General features: G+C 38.0%; 3 protein-coding genes across 3 annotated transcripts; 1 reads left to right on the forward strand and 2 right to left on the reverse strand.

Annotated features, from left to right (window-relative positions):
• Positions 1-11,644: 11,644 nt before the first annotated feature.
• Positions 11,645-12,949, forward strand: LOC137740536 (uncharacterized). The gene is given in 3 exon segments (XM_068480380.2): positions 11,645-12,142; positions 12,145-12,210; positions 12,727-12,949. Coding segments are annotated over 3 exon segments (627 nt in total). The 5' UTR covers positions 11,645-11,734; the 3' UTR covers positions 12,880-12,949.
• Positions 12,735-14,226, reverse strand: LOC137741143 (uncharacterized). The gene is made up of 3 exons (XM_068480946.2): positions 13,624-14,226; positions 13,279-13,323; positions 12,735-13,061 (listed from the first exon to the last, which is right to left on the reverse strand). Exons 1-3 carry the CDS (start codon positions 14,085-14,087, stop codon positions 13,004-13,006), a joined length of 567 nt encoding a protein of 188 aa, XP_068337047.2. The 5' UTR covers positions 14,088-14,226; the 3' UTR covers positions 12,735-13,003.
• Positions 14,227-14,758: 532 nt separating this feature from the next.
• HCF173 (high chlorophyll fluorescence phenotype 173) lies at positions 14,759-19,349 on the reverse strand. Its single transcript, XM_068478483.2, has 13 exons — positions 18,395-19,349; positions 17,960-18,172; positions 17,594-17,798; positions 17,431-17,506; positions 17,167-17,302; positions 16,975-17,079; positions 16,733-16,816; positions 15,802-15,891; positions 15,640-15,705; positions 15,496-15,552; positions 15,263-15,340; positions 15,138-15,185; positions 14,759-15,031 (listed from the first exon to the last, which is right to left on the reverse strand). The coding sequence occupies exons 1-13, from the start codon at positions 19,010-19,012 to the stop codon at positions 14,960-14,962; spliced, it is 1,848 nt and encodes a 615-aa protein (XP_068334584.2). The 5' UTR covers positions 19,013-19,349; the 3' UTR covers positions 14,759-14,959.
• Positions 19,350-19,741: the final 392 nt, after the last annotated feature.

The raw sequence follows: 19,741 nt of genomic DNA on the forward strand, positions 1-19,741 counted from the left end.
ATTGGCATACCCTTGAGCATGATTGGCATATTTATACATACGTATATATGATTATTTTCTGGGAAGTATACAGGTTTTACGGCGAGGGGTTAGAATGTATTTTTGATAAATAGTTTTCAAAGAGCTTTGTTTTTGCCCACTCACGCTTTTGTTTTGCGCCCCTCCAGGTTCTAGTTGATTAGCAGTTTCGGTGGTATTCCCAGAGGATTCTCCCGGCTTTTCTGACAGATACTCACCAGCGTAGGGTCACCTTTGGGTGTACTTATGTCGCAACTTTCTTTTGGACTGCTGTAGACCTGCCCTGAAATTGTCTTTCACTTACGCTAGCACTTGTTTAGTACTTTGTATGATAGTTTTTAAATTATTCGTACTTTTATTTTATTACTTTATTAGCTTCCGCACGTGCACATGGCTACGTCACCTTCGTGTGACGGCCAGCACGCTCCGATCTCGGTCGGGGTGTGTCACTTAGAGTTAGACGATGGTTACGTCGTAGTTTAGATTGTTAAAAATGTCCAAACGCCCACAAATAGTGTTTATTGTTTGAGTGCAAAATTAACAAAAATTCATAATAATTAATGTAAAAGTGTGAAAAATGTAAAAAGAAATATACAATCACTTGTAATAACAAGATTTACAACTTTCACCGAATTTTGTTTTTCTGACTTTCTTTTTTGAAACCATGATCTTTTAGCGGATGTAAAAAAATGAATGATTCGGATTGTCTATATCACGTTCCAGTATTTATGGTTAACTAAAAATGAGCCATTGTTATATAGTTTTTAGAGGCTTTATAAATTCCAAGAAATATTCTCACTAACCATAAAATCCAAAGGTGAAATCAACAATCTGAACCGTTCATCTTTTTGCATCCACTAAAAGATCATGTTTTCAAAAAAAGAAAATATGGAAAGGACAAAAAACAAAATTCGTTGAGAAAAATGAAGTGTAAATATGAACAACAATTAACAGTCAAATTTAAATTTATGGTTTATAGGATTATGGTTGCAAATTTCAGAGTTGACCACTTCACAAAAGTTGTAGAGCTTGTCATTACGAGCCTTTGTATATATTTTGTTTATTTATTTTCCACACACTCTACATTAATTAAAAAACTAATAAAAAACCTTACTACAACAATAGCCATAGGATTTATTCTCACTTATGTGAGATTAAACATTACCGTTGGATTCTTTGATCTCACTTACGTTTTTAGTATTAGGTTTTTCATTTAATTATTTATTGAAAGATCAATATATTTTTTTTTAATGGGTAATGGGTCAGATCATATTACTTGTTAATATTAACAAGTCAAGTTTAGGACGGGTCATATTTACCCGTTCATTTTAACAGGTATTACACGACATGACCCGTTAAGATATTGGATGTGTCATGAAAACAACACGAATCCTCAAAAAATACAACATGAATGCCAAATCTAGTAACGAACAAGCAATGAAATGTAAAACCCAAAAAAGCAATAAGATTCGTTCTACTAGCTTTTACAACTAATTAATTGGCTTCTTGCTTTAAGTTGAATACCTACTGAATGACTGGATACCGATGACTAACAGCATGTTCATTAGAGATTGAATACCGACTAATTAGCTAATTAAACAACTTTCCTCTTTTTCTTTTTCTTTTTCTTTTTTTTTTCCCTCGAACATAGCTTATTAAACAATTTAAATTGGAGTTGACGCATCTTTACGAAAGCTGAACTTCAAGAAGCATGTTCGAACATAGTAAATTAGGTCCATGTATCGAAGAATAACTTGCTCTAAGACTATGATAATCTTTATAGGCCCATAAAAGTCTACCCTAAATATCACCGACATTATCCATAACTTAACAATCTATTGCTAGGTGTGAAGTTTTATCATAAAAAATCTTGGTTAACTTTAGAATTAAAATATCTCATATATAAATTGTAGACTTTTTATATTAGCACCTCACAAAATGTTGAATGCATCCCACATCTAACACATCCCAACCCGGAATGTCCACCTGGACACTCGAATCACGATGTGCTGGTCGACACCTGGAAGGTGATGAAGCCATAAAGTATAGTGATGTGAAAAACGTGAATAAATTAAAACCTAAAAGTGACTAATTTAGAGTGTGCATGTGAGCAAGATTGAACCCATATCACACAAGTAATGTCAAAGCATAGATAAATTGCAGTAAAAGAAGAGTAAGTATTTATACCGAAATAAGAAGTCTCCTACGTAAAAGCTTTTACCAACAATCCTCGTCGTCACAAAACCTCTCTCTTTCCACTCATTTCCCTCACACTTTTTCTCTCCCTCTCTCTCTACCCACTCAACACCATCAGACACCACTTCTTTACATTTTTATTAAAATAGATTTTTATTCTTTCTCTATCTCTCCATTCTCTCTCTGCAGTCTCGAACTCACACTCTCTCTAGCACCGAGAGAAAGAACCCACACTATCACCCTAATCCCTTGACAAATTGAACTCCAAAACTATGAAACCTTAATCTCTAGGACAAGAGGAACCTAGCCATACCATTGCATGTGGCATCGGAGCACTGAGCAGTGACCTTCCATAGAACCTGAGAGGTTTGAGCTCTAACTCTCAATCTCAGGTGAGATTCTCTCATTCTCTTCAATTTCTGGGCTTCCGCTTGTGATGGAAATGAACTTTATGTTGAGTTTAAACTTGAATCTGTGTGTTTTTAGTCATGTTATCCTCTGCATATGCATGCATGTCTTCCTCGACGACAAACTCTGGCGACCTCCGTGGCTTTCAAGCCATTTTTCTACCAAACCATGGCAAGTTAGCCGTCAAGAAAGGTACCATTCTCTTCGTCTCATTGAGAAGTATGATTTTCGTTTTGAATCACTCGATTTCGTTGAGTATGGAAGAAGTTATGAATGTCTAAATTTTACCCAGTTTCAGGCGACCTCCAAGGCTTTCGAGCCATTTTCTGAACAAATCACGGTGAGTTAGCCATCAATAAGGTACCATTCTCTTCACCTTGTTGAGAAGTACAATTTTCATTTTTTGAATCACTCAATTTTGTTGAGTATTGACAAAGCTATGGATGTTTAAAGTTTGTCCAGTTTTCCGGCGAGTTACCTAGTTTCCGACGGACCAGTCGCCTTTCAGGCTATTTTCCATCCATCTCCAGCCACTTTTTGAACTCCAAATATGTATAATCTTGTTCTACACTTTCCTAACTTCATTTTGATATATTATGGGCAAAATTTGGTTGAGAAATGAACCCGTTATGACCATTTAAAGTCTCGGCCATCACTTTCCAAATTCTGATGGTTGCAACGGCAACCGGCTGGAGAAGAAATAAAAAAATAAAAAAAACAAGATCCAAACCCAAGACCCGGCCGACCCAATTCCAAAATGAATATGAAATATTCTTTGGAATATTTAAAAATTAATTAAATATGGGACTAACCCTACAAATCCATCCCCTCACCCTGCTTCCCCACTCGTCTCCTCTACCACCGTTCCTTGGGTGAGCTTCCCAGGTGAGTTAACACGAACTCTAGCAACAAGCATCGTCGCCACCATCGACGTTCCACTGCTCTCGGTGCCACGAACAGGACCTACCCAGAGTTCATGCTGTTTGGCCGCCGTTCATGGCGGATTGAACGGGGGAATTCTCGGGATTTTGACGCCAGCAATCTCATCTTTGGAGGGGATGGTAAGGGTGCAGCATTAAGGATTGGGGATAAATTATTTTGGGTATTTAATTAGGGTTTTTTAGTGAGCGAGAGTGACACTAGCGATTGCAAACAATTTTGCAATTTGTAAACGAATCCAAGTGTTGGAGGACATTGAAATAGGTGGTAAAGCTTTAAGCTTTTTGATGGCATAATAGAAAACCAAAAGCAATTTATCCCTATTTCCTATGGAATCCTAAGTGCCCCCAATCCCCAATAGAATGGTGGTAAGATTTGTAAAGCTTTAACGTCCTCCTGCCTTCTATGCAATATGACCCACCGAAAAAAAAAAAAAAAAAAAAAAAAAAAGACAAAGAGGAGGAGAAGAAGGAGGAAGAAGAGGAGCAAGATCTGGAGGAGAAACTTTGACGAAGATGGGTGGAGAGGGATGGACGGGGAAGATGGGTTGGACGGACTGGGAAGATTTAAGCAGCAACGAGTGAATCGAGAGACCCGCGGCCGAGATGGTGGACGGGGGAAGAAGGGTGAGGGGATGGGTTTGTAAGGGGTGGGTCCTTCTTCTTTAATAAAATATTTAAATAATTTTAGTTTTAGTTTTTGAATATTTAATTAATTTTTAATCCAAATGGACTAGGAAGTAGACCCGCATCAAGCCACGTTAGTATTTAACAGAGAAATTAATAGAAAAACTAACGGAGGTCTAACATTTCAACAAATTTGTAAGATAAGGTATGACATTGTAATTTTTAAAATATGAGGCATGAAATTGTGGTTTAACCAATAGAACAAATTTGTAAGATAAGGTATGACATTGTAATTTTTAAAATATGAGGCATGAAATTGTGGTTTAACCAATAGTTGAGGTAGTTTTGTGTAATTTACCCTATTATTTATCTTCTTCAACTACCGAAACCCCTTACATTGTTGAATAAAACCCTAACCAATGAAACTACTAATATGTTGATTGAGAAAAATTATTTTTGACAAATGGAACATGAAATCGATGTTTCAAAAGCTTCACATGAGGTAAGACTTCATATTTTCCATTGTTTTACTGATTTCGACAACATCAATAATTATTAATCCTGGTTTTGCTGTGTTATTTAAGCTTCTATGTTCATATTCATCTTTTAAAGATCACATGGATTACATAAAGAATTAAACACCTAAAATTACCACCAAATATTAAAAACAGACGACATGGGTTTTAATGGTGGAATTGAAAACAAACCCACATATGCTTTAAATCCCAGGCAACATCTTTTGTCAAAATTTCAGTCGGCATTTTTCGTCCAAATTAGAAGCTTTATTGATTATTTGCATATGACTACACCCCCTTACCAATTAAAGTATAAGGCTAATATTGATATTGAGTTGTATGATTGTTAGCAAATAATTGAGGTGTATGGTTCTTAATAAATAAACGAGGATTTGATACGAATTTTTGGTGTATTTAAACAGGATAGCACACAAGGCAATACCTCTACAGGGGACACTGAGGTTGCAACAACGAGCGTCGTCGATTACACCAACGCATTTAAAACTGATGAGGTAACTATTTTTAGTATATTATTAAACCCTTACAAATGGTCATACTTTGTTTCTTGTATTCTATACTTCAATTGGTTCTTCAATTATGGTTAGATTTCCAAAATCTTTAATCCATCAAGGATTCTGTAACAAGATTCATTACTGAATATGCATGTGTGAATTTCATGGAAACTTTGGCATTCTTTTATGCATCATAGTGCATTAGGTTCATAATAGGGAATAGCATATGGGTTGGAATCTTAGCATGTCTACAAACATTTTGTTAGTGGCAAATGGCAATGATCTTGTATGGACATGTGTTCAAAAGTAAAAATGATTTTCTTGATTGGACTCCCACACAAGGAAAAAAGAAGAATATGGTTATTGTCATCAACAGGTCTAATGAAGGAGGGGTTGACCGAAGGAGGAAGAGAGCTAAAATAACATTTGCTTGTGAGAGACGTGGCAAGTACCGATCCATATTGAGGAAGTTTGATATTAATGACCAAAATTCTGATGCAAATAATAATAAGAAGAAAGAACCCAGGAATACTGGTACTGAAAAATGCGGATGTCCATTTATGTTGAAATAAGTCAACATTGGAGAAGGAGATGATTGGAAATTGGAGGTTGAGTGTGGGGTACAAAACCATACTTATTCACAATATCTTGAAGGGCATTCTTTTGTCGGACGATTAACTAAAGAGCATAATGAACTTTTAGTTGACATGTCTACAAGTTTAGTGAGACCCAAAGTTATTTTGAACACCATAAAGAAAAAAGATTTACTTAATGTACAACAAGGACATTATACAACGCAAGACACTATTAGCGAACAAACGAAAGAGCAAGAAGATAAAAAATGCAACACTTGTTAGGTAAGTTAGCTGAGTACAACTATATTGAGCATCATCGAAGTACTAGTGTTCATAATGTTGTTAGTGACTTGTTTTGGACTCACCCAATTAATGTTGATATCTTACATTGTTTCCCACATTTGCTTATCATGGATTGCACGTACAAGACTAATAGGCATTGTTTTCCACAACTAGAGATTGTATGGGGTAACTTCAACTGATATTACATTTTTTGTTGCATTTGCTTTCATTGACCATGAGAAGGAAGACAATTACACATCGGCATTGACAAGATTGTGTGGAACAAGTTAAGCTATTACCAGGTCTAAATAATATAGCCACCATCAAAACAATGTCTTAATTATGACTGAGTTATGTTTTAGAAACTGAACTGAAATATATAGTGCCAGGAGATAGTACATTTTTTAAAATAAGGTTTTTTTTTTAATGGTGATTTTCAACTAGGCAGTGGTTGCAGTGAATATAGCGTGGTCATGTCCTTCTGGGAGATCATGAATTGATTGTAGAATTAATGAGGGCAAAGGCCATGGCCCCTGAAGTCCTACTCAATCTCATAATTCAAGACTTAGCATTTATGACTCTCATAATTCAAAGTCCATGGCCCTCGAACTAATTGCAGAGTGAGTCAATGGCATTCATAAGGTGCTTTCTTGCACTATTCTAAGATGCTTTCTTGTAGGTTGACTTGGTTCGACCAAAATATGGACAAGAAAATGGAAACAGCATGGTATCTTGAAAATTATTATTATTATTATTATTACTGAAAAATGTTCAAATGAACCTAAACATTTTTCAAATCATTCAATTTGAAATCATTCGGCAAACTAAACGTTCAGATGATTTGAAATCACTCAACAAGCTAAACGTTCAAATGTTTAAATTCAGTCCCTGAAAATTAAAAATAAGTGTTATAAGATTTGAGAAATGTGGAGTGTACAGAAAAAATGGGATGTATATAGAAAATGTAAGGTGTATATTGAGAATGTGGGGTGTGAGGGTATTATGGGGAAGTAGGCGTTAAGATAATTTTTAATTGAAAACGCAAATATGAAGTGTATTAAGTAGGTAGAGTTTATTCAACAATTTATGGAGTATTAATATAATAAGCTAAAATATTTTGTTTACGCCGGATATAAGACTTTATTTTCCAACATATACAATCTCATCTCTACATTAGAGTGTTTGTGCATGCATGTATTAGTATACGCGTACGTGTGTCATATCTATGTAAGAGCAGCTCCAGCGGGAGCTGGAGCCCAATGGACCAGCGACTTTGATGACCCAAAAGCCCCAGCTTTTTGCTCCAGCCCATGCGGGCGATTGGGCAATGGGGCCCAAGTGAGAGGCCTGGCTCGAATTGGTGGCCCAAGGGCCAGGTGATGCCACGTTGACATCAGCCACGATTTAATTCACTTTGTGTTAGGCACGTGCATAACACGCGCTTGTGGGGGCACATCCCCGATAATTTTTCAGGCCCTGGGGCCAGTGGTGTAGAAGGCAAAAAAGTTACCGTTGGTGGCCACGTAGCACGTTCTCGTCCATTGGATTTCAACGGTTACTTTTTCTGGACTGTTGGATTTCCAACGGTCAAAAAAAATTTAAACCTTCCTTTGGATTTGAGATCAACGGTCCACATTATTCGCCTTTAAAAATTCTGAAATGTTACCGTTGTGCCACATGGCACAATCTAGAGGGTTGGATTTCAAATTTTTTTTAATCCAACGGCAGAAATTAATTAAGTTAATAAAAAATGTTAAAAATTAATAAACAATCAGAAAAAAAATAAAAAATAAAAAAAATTTGATTTTACTTTTCTATAAATACATTCTCTTTAAATTCTACCTTACACCACAATTTCATATTTTCTCAAATACTTTCAACCACATTCCAATCTTTCTCTCAAAGTTTCAATCCAATTGGTTTCCAACAAAATGACTAATGATGGAGGTATGAATTGGATGCTTATTAAAGATGTTACGTTGTGTTCTAGCTAGGTTGAAGTTACTCATGATCCGATTACGGGTAATGAAATGTAGTTGCAAGAAATGTGGAGTCTTATTCATACCAATTATCTTGAGAAAATTGGTGGAAAAGAACCAAAGAATCGATGTCCAGTCGTTGGAGAATACTCAGCCAATCGTTTAGTCTTTGGAGAGACGCCTTGGCACAAGCTAGTACTAATATTCGAAGTGGGGAAAATTCAGCGAATCAGGTAACAATATATTATTTGTTTGTTTGTACTATACCCAAATTTACATTAGCTCTTTAATTATAATTATTTCTTCTCCTGCATTGTGTAGACACTTCAAGCATAAGCTTGGTATAATGATAAAACCAAAAACAAAAACAAATCGTTCAGCCGGTGGGAATGTTGGAATATTGTCAAAGATTGTCCTAAATTCAGAGTTATGCATGTCGGTCCAAAAGTTGTCATGAACAACACCCATCTACACTCTATGCCCGTTCATGACTCGTATGTTCATGAAACCGACATAAGAAGAAGTGTCGAAAACGCCCCCTGAACAAGCATTGGGGTCGACCCGTTATCTAATTAGGCCTCAAGGTAAAAAGGCTTCAAAGAGAAAGGGGAGTGCTTCCAAGAATGATAATGCAAAATATATGGAAGAACTTGCTTGCTAAGGTGAATTGATTTTGGCACGGGAAATGGCTAAATTTGAGGCTAATAAGGCTAGATATGAGGCAAAAGATGCAGCTGCTGAAAGATTATTTCAAGGTAATGAAAGAGAAAGAGAGCTACTTAGGCAAGAAAGGAAGGAGCTTAAAGGAGAAAGAAGGGATCAACAAGATCGTGACATTATGAAAGAGCCTGTAGAGGCGATGTCTCCGAATTCTAAATATTTTTGGAATTTGGAGAAAGCGGACGTGGTGTGAAGGAGGCTTGCAAGGAAAGCAAGAGTAAGAGAAGATGATCCTAACACCACAAAAGGAGATGATTCTAGCACCACAAATTGGTTAGGTGATGATTTCCCATTCACTAGGGACTAGGGAATTTGTTTTTAATCGAAACCCATAATTTTCCAATCACTTTGGGTTGTAATTTCTTATTTATTGAATAGAGTACTTTATGTTGTTTCCAATTTATTGAAGTTATTACTTTATTTAAACTAAGAGTATATTTATTTAATTTGGTAATTTATTTAGGGATGTGATATTCACACACCCTTTTTTACTTCTCACACACCTTTTTAATTTTCGATCGTCAAATCAGTTGAATTAAAGAAGATCAATGGATATAAATTAGCAAATGGTGTGGGAGAAGTAAAAAAGGGTATGTGGATAGCACACCCCTTTATTTAAACTAAGAGAATCTTTATTCAAAGGACATAAACACACCAAATAAAATTACATAAACATACCAAATAAAATTACAAACACACCAAATAAAATAAAAAAACTCACTAAATGAACTTAAAAAACACACCAAATAAAATTAAATAAACACACCAAATAAAACCAAACACACTAAATGAACTTAAGTTTCTTGAGCTTGTTTCAATTCCCAATGGTGCTCTATCAAGTCAATTTGCCGGGCATTGTGCATATATGGGTCCTGAAGTGTAGTATATCGTTGAATGAGCCTTTGATTGTAACGTTCATCCCTTTGTAATGGCTCATGTTGCACGGGTTCTTTGGTGGCATCATGAACACAATATATTTATGTTCTGGAATTGTTCATCATGTTTGGCTCATATTCATTAGCGACATAATAATCGTACTCATCTCCCACAATCATATTGTGAAGAATGATGCACGTCATCTGATGGATCGAAACGACTCTATATCAAACATTCTGGCAACACCCCTGACAATCGCCCAACGACCTTAGATGATACCAAAACAATGCTCCACATCTCTCCTTCATCCCTCTTGACAGCTTGCAAAGTGTTTTTCCTTTACACTTTGCGACGTGGCACTATTTTGACAAACGATGACCACCTTGGGTAAATGCCATATGCTAGGTAGTATGGCCCGTGGTACTTATGTCCGTTGACCCAGTACGTGATTCTTGGTGCTTTTCCTTGTAGGACATCGTTGAACACTGGGGATTGGGCAAGGATATTGAGCTCATTTTGAGCTCCTAGAACATTGAAAAAAGCGTGTCAAATTCATGTATCAAATGATGCCACCGTCTCCAAAATGATACTTTTTGCTCTTTTTCTGTCCCCATAAGCTCATTGCCATGCATTTGGACAATTTTTTCCAGGTCCAGTGCATACAGTCGATGCTTCCAATCATCCCAAGAAAACCTCGCATTTCGCTCTTCTTCAGAAGCCTTTGCAAGTCCCTCTCAGTAGGTCTCCGGAGGTACTCTGTGGTGTAGAGAAATTCGATTGTGGAGCAGAACCTCATCAGAGACTCAAGAATGGTTGATTTTTCCCATCCTCACTATCTCATCCACTTGGTTTGCAGATGCTCTATATGCAAGCACCCGCAAAGGCAGCAGTAATTTTTTGCTCCGGAAGGAGACCCATAACACCAAAAGCAACATTATTTTGCACAAAGTAAGAATCATGGTTGCAAACAGCAATCATGATTTTGTTGAACAAATGTCGTTCCATTCTAAAACAACGTCTAAAGTACATATCAGGGAATGCACTGTTATGAACAAAATAATCATCCAAGAGATCCGTACCTCATCGTTGCCTGCTTCTATCAATGTTTGCGGAATGGCTGGGCTTGGAGATCTGAGCCACAGCTTGGATGACTCGATGGGAATGTGAGGCTCTATGGCTTCTTGCTTCGTCATCTCTCATTCTATGTTCTTCATCCTCTTCCTCTTCCATCTCATTTTCACCCCACCTGGAGATTGAACATTTCTTCCCCTTGCTTAAACAATTCTTTCTCTTGCTCATCGATTTCCCACAACTTCCTTGAAGAAGACATTGTAAAAAGGAAGCAGAAACTATGAATAATGGATTTTGATTTTAGTGTGTGATTTCTTAGGATGAATGGTGGGTTATATGGAGGACAAAGAAAGGATTAGGTTGTAGATAATGTCACGTGGCATGCCGTCATTCGTTAAAAATTTGATCGAAATCTATCCTCAAAGATTGTGACCAAAGATTGTGAACAGATTGTGACACGTGTCAGAAATCTATCCTTAACGATTTTGAAAAGGTAACAACACATGGCACGACGACATTGGATAAAAATCTTATCGAAATCTATAACCAAAAATTATCTTTTTGGATAATGACACGTGGAGCAACGAAAACGATTAAAAATCTTATCTGAAATTACAAATAAAATTATTTTGTATTATTTTATAAAATAAAAAATACTAATATTTTATTGCCCATTGCCATGACTAGTCAGTTTAGGAATGGAGATGCAAAAAGCAGTTACTGTTCATTAAACGTAATTACTGTTCACTAAGGGGATTCAATAGTAAATTGCTTTAGAGGGCCTTAGCAACTCTGGAATTGCTCTAATGCCACAAGCCATACTATAATAGGAGTTAAGGGACAGGTGTTCAGCATCAAGGGAAAGCAAACATGCAACCTCATCTCTCTCAGCCTTCTCTTCTCTCTAAACACAGAGAGAGTATAATAAGGTGGCACTTTTGCAAAGACAACTCAATCGCCACCAACACTCAAACCCATAAAAGTAAATATTGACATAGAAAAAACTAAACCAAATTCATGGAAGACAGTAGAAACAGAAGCAAAGATGGGTCAAAGGGATTAAGTGACGATGATGATGTGGGTCAAGGAGAACTGTACTCTCCTGCTTATTCCATCAACATGAGAAACAACGAAGCAAACCTTGATGCTAAAGTGGGTCAAGGAGAATTGTACTCTCCTTCCCATGCCATCAAAGTGAGCAATAACAAAGCAAACCAAGAACCATCGTCGCTGATTCCGTCGTCGATGGGATTGGGTGTGGCTGCAGACCATATAAGGTGGAACTTGGAGGCCATCAAGGACAGACTGTTGGAGAAGCTGGCAGCTGCTGCTGTTCCTGCTGATGCTTTGGACAGTGCACGCCACTTCTTAGAGAGTGTCATCAAAGATGTCACTGGGGCTGCGCATGGAATCACCAAGGATGCCTCTTGCACCGGATCAGAACTCATCTTGTTGACATTCTACCCTCCCTGTCTCCTAAAACCACTAACAAGGTCTCTCTATCTCTCATCTCTTTGATGCTTAATTACTTACAAGTGTTTTGTCATACCAGCGATGGTGGGAGGGTGAATGAAATCGAAACTAGGACCTCTCTCGAGTTAGAATCATGCTTTGTGAATGTTATGGTTATCTTCATAACAAGAGACTCACGACGTCAAACAAATGTTCTCTTGCCAAGAACAAATACACATATCGTCGACGGTAATAAATATGAACTTAACTACATATTCAGATAAAAATAATATGATCTTAACCCATAGTCTAGATTTACAGTCTAGTAATACATCATACAAATTGCTAAAGAAAACATTTTTTTTCCCTTCAAATGAGTAGTACTCTTATTTGAACCGTAACACCATCAAGCTATATAATTGAGATCTAATTTGTGCTAATTTGTTTAAACTGTTTGCATGATAATGTTGAGGAGAAAGAAAAGAGAACTCTGTGTGTGTGTGTGTGTGTATTGCAAGTATAATAAAGATAATCTCATTTGCTTTAAATTATGACAGATGGTGGATGAGGCAGAAAGGGAAGCTAATAATATTGGTGGAGGTCGTGGGAGAGAAGATGAGAGGAAGAACGAGGAAGGACGCCAAAGAAGTAGATGCCTCGCCCACTTCCTCTGTGTTTTCTACATCAAGGCTTTGATGCCTTGTATCTAAATAATACAATGTCTGAGTAAACATGCATAAACTCTCATCCCCAAAAATAAAGAATTTTTCCTTTCTTCCTTGACAAGGAATGAAACTGAAAGCTATACAGTTTTCTGGTTTTCGAAAACTAAATTTAAGGCCCGTCGTCACCATCTTTAATTAAATTGCAAATATCTGAGCACTCCACCAAACTGCAAAATATCAAATTTTAGAGAAAAGAACTTTAGAATGGGGTATTTACAGATACAGATGTTAGATCAAATACATGAAACGTATATATGGTTGTTGATGAGGATATGATGAAGCTTTAATGCCTTTTGTACAAATGTTTAAAGAACATAAAAATAAAATAAAAATGGTGACCGTTAATTCTCAGTTGCAGAGTTTAAATTGAAGAGGAAAATGTACCAATATTGCCGGCTTCTAAATCCTTGCTTGAAAACAACTATAGGCCTGCGGCATGACAAGAACATCAAACACCAAACGTAACGGCATACGATCTTAAGAAAGGCAGGGAAAAAAAACACATATATAGCTGATCAAGCAAGAAAGCAAAATACTCGAATTCCGAAGTCATTCCTCTTTGGAGACAAACTGCAGTTGAATACGAGGAAAAAAAAAGTTGTTTTTGTGATTTTAGTGTTAAGCGCGCATAAATTGTAAGATTGCAATTTTCATGTGGAATGACTCTTTACAGTTACGGCCGAGCATGCCTACTAAGAAACATAATTTAAAAAAGAAAAATATTTGTACCTCCTGACATTGAAGGGGCCTTCACCAGGTGAGCCCTCACCACCTCTAATGCAGGTGGTGACGCACTTAATTGTGCAAGACTCTGCCTTTCTCGACTTTGGTCTTTGAATCCTCGGTTTCTTGCAATCCTTGGGCAAAGCACACTCTCCAGACAGTGTCTGGGGAATATTTTCTAGAGTCTCAGATTGCTCAGGAGACTCAACTGCACCGGCAGAAGCTAAAACTGCAGCAGCTGCAAGAAACCCTGCAGTTGCTAAGAGAAAGCTTCTGCTTCTGCTTCTTCTGCTGCTGGTGCTGGTGGCTTGGGAAGTGCTTCTGCTGCTGCTGCTGCTGCTGGCTTGGGAAGTGCTTCTGATGCTAATACCATTGGCATTGTTAATCTTGTTGGCGATGTTGATTTTTTCAAGTTGTGGTGGGATTTTATTGAGAAGGAATGGAGAAGTTGGGACATAATAAATTAGCATGTTCTTGTACAATTCTGGAAGCAGTATTTCTTTGAGGTAGCAGGTTCATTTCAAGCCAAAAGAGACCAACTGCATGCGATGAAAGGATTCTCAGATTTTTCTTATCCATTCAACTTGTGTGTGTGAATCTGTGATATGGGGTCCTTGGCCAAGAGTTGCTTTCCTCTGCTGGCTATACGTGTCAACTATGCTAACCTCAAGATATGTGTTTATGTGGGTAAATCTTGTGTGTGACCAGAATATAACTTTATACTCGTAATTCGTTCACGTGATCAGACAGATGAAGAGATTTATATTTTCGATTGTATAGCAGAATCTCTTGTTTACCATGTGAGAAAGTTGCACAGACTCACTGCCGCATTGGGATGTTGTGCTTTTGGGATTATATTACCGTTGAAATTTAAACTCTTCCACCTAAACCCTAACCTTGTTTTTCCAGTTTTCACGTATAAAGGCATTGTATTTTTTGAGTTTTAACAAAAAGCCCACGGTACTGTTCACTTTAACGAAAAATTATATTTTTACACTAAAAAATCAATTATAGTACTATTCACTTTACCCTTTATTTTGTCCTTATCGTTAAAACTCAAAGTTTTCAAACATTTTTCATTAGTTTTCCTTTATTTTTTTACCTTCCATTGAAAGGAGGGTATCAAGAAATTCCTCCTGTGTTAATCAGAAAGTGAGCTTTGTAATTAAGCATGTAATTGTAGTGCTTGTTATATACACGTTTGACCCGATTCATGACAACGAACAATTCAAACCCATCTGGGCATCTACACATGAATTTCAGCACGAAAATGTTGGCATGTATGCAGCTTTACAAATGTACTCTTATCTTAGGAACATTAGATCATCCTTGCTCCCCGCGATCAGGTATTCTTCTCTAGAGCGGACAACGCCGGTGTCAGATAGTTATTGGCTTTGTCAGGCAAATGCGCCACCTGCAGAGGGAGTTCGTAGAATCGAAGTGGTTACAAGCTTATATTTGTGATACATATTTGTTTTCAATATACAGAATCTAATGAATCGATTTTACTTGGTCCTTACCAGCTCGTAAAGTTCCTTTCCTTGATCGGCAACGTATTCATAACATACCTGGAAAAGTTTCAACATCTGCTTAGCATTATGTCAGTTGAGAGTAATATAGTAACAGCAAAAAGATTTTCACCCACATCAAAGCTTTTGTTCCTTGCAGTTGAATCATGCAACGCCTTCACGCAGATATCAGCTACATCGGCACAGCTGATCCCCTGATTCACAGATGCTAGTTTAGGTTAGATGTTCAATGATGTCATATAGAAACCAAAAGATAATCTCTGTTTTAATCTAGTGAAAAGGGATCGAGGTGATTTCAATTAGTACTTAATAGATGTAGCAAAACTTTTAATACATCGATCATTCTAACCTGAGAAATCCTGTTTCCTTGATCGAATATGAGAGCGCGTTGTCCACCTGGTTCTTCCTGTACAAACCAAACCGATTCTCATCAGATAGGGGGAAGACCAAAATGTAGGGGGGGGAGTCGTGAATTGTAGAGTAAGAACTCCACCTTCAGGGGACCAGGACGAATGATTGTGTATCCAAGCCCTGATTTTCGCAATGACTCTTCCCCAGCCTGGAGAAATTTCAACAGTAAAAGAATTAGCGAAGTTACAAACGAAAAAAAGGTAACCTGTTCACTGAGTGACAAAGAGAAAGATAAAGGGCTAACCCTTTTGGCTTTAAGAACCTGCTCCCTTCTATTAGGTTCTATTCCTGATCCGGTACAAGAAACTAAAACGAAGTCCGTTTCTTGCCCAGTCTGCAAAACGTGTCCCATTATCACATTCGGTTTAAGACTGTAAAATATTATGCAATCCTAGCCTCTGTATACAACTCATACAAATAATCATGCATGACCATTACTCTACATATGTCATCACTAACTAAACCGTCCATTCCATCTCATTAACCACACTTAATGGATAGTTACATAGCTTCTCATTGCGAAAATCCAGAAGAAAACATCAGTATTATTTTTAAGCAAACCATTGATGAAAAAGGATTTATAAAAACGGTTATTTAACTTCGAGGTCAGAGTGGTAGTTGTTAATTAAACGATTCACCGAAAAATTTCTTCAAACTCGGACCGTCAGAAAATGGGTTCATTCTACGAATGATCAGTTTTGAAAGGGTTTGACTTTCGGTTTATAACTCATTGATGAAAACATTGGCTCTCATGGTAGAATTGTGAAAACGGGGAACCATTAGCAAGAATCGCAAGCATACTCAAGGGACTATGAGTTCTATGTAGATATTCACTCTGTTATGGTTAAAGCCTGAAAGCGTTGAGCAAATTTTTCAGCATTTAGATTTTCAAGTGGTGTTGTAGGAGCTCACAGAAGACTTGGAACAAAACTGAGCGTAGTGGCGTTCTAAGATTCGCACAGCCGACTTTACTTAGTGGGATAAGGCTTTGTTGTTTTTTTTTGAGATTTTCGAGCGTAAATGCATAAACGTTTAGAAAATACATGTATGGGAGGGAGTCTATCTGGTCACCAAGAGTGAGAGAAATTCTTGGTAACAGAACGTGACCTAAAATAACCAGAAATATAGAACATAAACTGATATAACAATCAGCACAACTCAAATTAAAGACTTACTGGCAAAGCTTTTATGTATTCTAGTATAAGCGTAAAACTTCTTGGGTCTTGCTGCTGCACTCCCGTACGTCCTTCAACAGCTTTCTGTGCAAAGAAATATTAAGTAGATTCAGCAAAGATGCAAAGAAATGTATTCATCAAACAGACAGAAAAAATAATTTACGTTGTTTTTGGATTTGAGGAAAACATATGAAACAGATTCGTCGACTTATCTCACACACAGAAAGCAGAAACGTACAAACCTGTCTTCTGGGCTCAAAACGCAGGGTTAATGTATGTACAAGGAATGGGTCTAGTGGTGGATCATCTGGTTTCACAGGGCGGAATGATGAAAACGGTACTCTGACCTGCCAATTACAGAGTAATAGAATTAGTGACAGCATATATTGCAACCATTCCACAAAAGAAACAGAGATGAGAAAAGAGATCCTTACCCTACAAAATCCTGCTTTTGTGTTGAATCTAGAAAAGTATAATTTACTTTGAGATGTATCCGCCAAAGGACCAGCTTCAAGAATTAATATGTAAGATCTTCCATTCCCACCAACAGAAAGAACTAGACCTTCGTACCTGTACATTGAAAATATAGATTACATAAGCAAATAAGCCTTCACAGTTTAGGCAATGGATGTTCCAATAAAGAATCTATCATAACCAGGTCTTAAGAAACTCTATTTGAGAATGCAAATATTGCTTACCTGTCAAGGGTTCGACCCAAGGGAAGCGAAAGCTTTTTAGAAAGTTCAACATACCCTCCTCTGGTGAAAACATATCCTACATGCAGCAAGAAATAGAGTGAAAAAGGACTAATTAATGCTTCCCATTTAGAATCTCAAAACCCCACTATAGTAGTTTCCTTACCGGAGAAAACAGCATCTCCGGTGAAAGTGAATTCGAACTTGGCATCCATTCCTCCATCATACTTAGACGCAACCACATCCTGAAAGTAAGTCCCCTGACGAACTTCCCATCCATCCACTGACTCTGGAGTCTTGAACTTTACAAGAGTAAGTTTGCTCTTGCTACTCTTTCCTGCTCGTAACTGTGCCATTTTGTTGTTATAGTCCTGCAATGCAAACAGTCAAAAGATTCACACAAGCAACTCTCGGAGGGCTAAATTCAAATCCAACATGGAACCAACACAAGAACTTAAGGGCATCAAAACCGAAACAGATTACTAAATGTCAAAAAGGAGCATTTCAAAGATATGGACAATAAGGATCATACCTGGAATGCTTTGGTGAGGTTGTAGACCCCTCTTTGATCAACTCTGTAGAGGTCTCCACTGATAGTAGAGCGTGCAGTAGCACAATAGATAATCTTGTTACAGCCCTGTACCGCCGCGTATAGGGTAGCAGGATCACCCACATCCCCGGTCACAATCTCAACCGATCTTGGCAACATCTCCACCACTTCCTGATCAGCATTCCTCACCAGCGCCTAATTCACCATCACACAACACATTACATACAACAAAACCTAAATCGCTCGTAGCTAAGTTTGTTAAGAGCATTAAACCCATTAACAGAAGTTCCGAGTTTGATTCCCCCTTCCCCAATATCGCTTGTATCAAAACAACACAAAACAAAACCAAACCCGAAAACCAAATGAAAAAACACACAAAAAGGTCGAGAATGTAAAAAATTGGACAGAAAGAAGCACCTTAACAGTGTACCCTCGGAGCATGAGCTTGCGGACCACTATCCGGCCGATACTCGAGGTGGCGCCGACGACCAAGACGGTGGTGTTCTGGGCGCCGGGGATGACAAACTCGCACATGGGTCCTTCCCTGATGAGCAGAGCGTCAAGCGCGTCTCTTTCGTCGGGAAGACTGGTTCTTGAGATCTGCCCGAGGCCAGAAAACTTGCGCCACACTTCATCGAACAGCTGGCGCGACCTCCTACCGAGCCCGACCGGGTTCACGTCCTCCAAATCCAATCCCAGCTGCTTCTGACTCTGCTTCTGCTCCTGCTGTTCTTGGATTTGATTAATTGGGGAATCACTTTTCTCCTCAGTAGAAGCAGGATCAACTGTTTTGTTCTTGGTTTTGGTTTTGGTTTTTCTTCCGCCGCCATTGTTGGTGGGCTCGGAGGAAGGTCCGGCGGCCCTGGGAATTAACAACGAGCGGTTTCCGGCGGCGATTGTGAAGTTTTGGGAGTTGGGTTTTAGGATTGGGAGAGAAATGGGCCTCCGCCATTGGTAATAGTGAGTGATATTATTTTTACCGCAGCCGCCGCCATTGCTCAAGCTGGTGCTGCTGATGGCTTTAGTGACGGCCATGGTGGTTTTAGCGCCAACGACAGAGCCTTTCGCGAATATTCAGATTCTGGTTTTTGCTGTTAATTTTATTCTATTTTGTTGTTGGATAATTGCTTTTATTTTTCTAATTTGGTGAGAAAATAATGGAATAAAATTAAATAGTTGGAAAATGGGAAAATGAATGGTGGGAGTTTTGAGTTGGACATATCGGAAGAAGGTGTGACAACTGACAAGGATTGAGATTTCCAGCACATACCACATATCCACACACACACACATAATTTGAGGTTTGAAAAGAGAGAGCTGCTCATGAGACAAAACGTGCCACGTTGAGGACCCTTTTCCCTTTCATTTTGGTACTGCATACTTGCCCTTGGGTTCACCGGAGTAAACGCACTGTCACACGTTTTAATTTTTTGATCCGACAATGTCGATATTGTGTTTTAATTGTCACGCAATTTAACTTTTGCATTCAACACTATCTTCATTGCGTTTTATGTTACTCACATATCAACGTGTGATTAACTTGAAACACGATGATATTTGTAGCACACAACGTAATAGGCTTCAAGAAATTCTTGAGAAGCCAAAACGCCAAAGCAAACCCTATTTACTGCAAATCTTCTTGTTTATGTCCATTGATTCACCGTTGAGTTGCTCAATCATTTGGCTGAAAACAAGAGAGGGAGCGCAAGGGAACAAATATATCGTTGATTAATTCAATCATCTAGCGGAAAACAAGAGAGTGCA

This window comes from Pyrus communis, chromosome 9, assembly GCF_041283825.1.
Source record: "Pyrus communis isolate YQ-2024b chromosome 9, ASM4128382v1, whole genome shotgun sequence".
NCBI lineage: Eukaryota > Viridiplantae > Streptophyta > Magnoliopsida > Rosales > Rosaceae > Pyrus > Pyrus communis.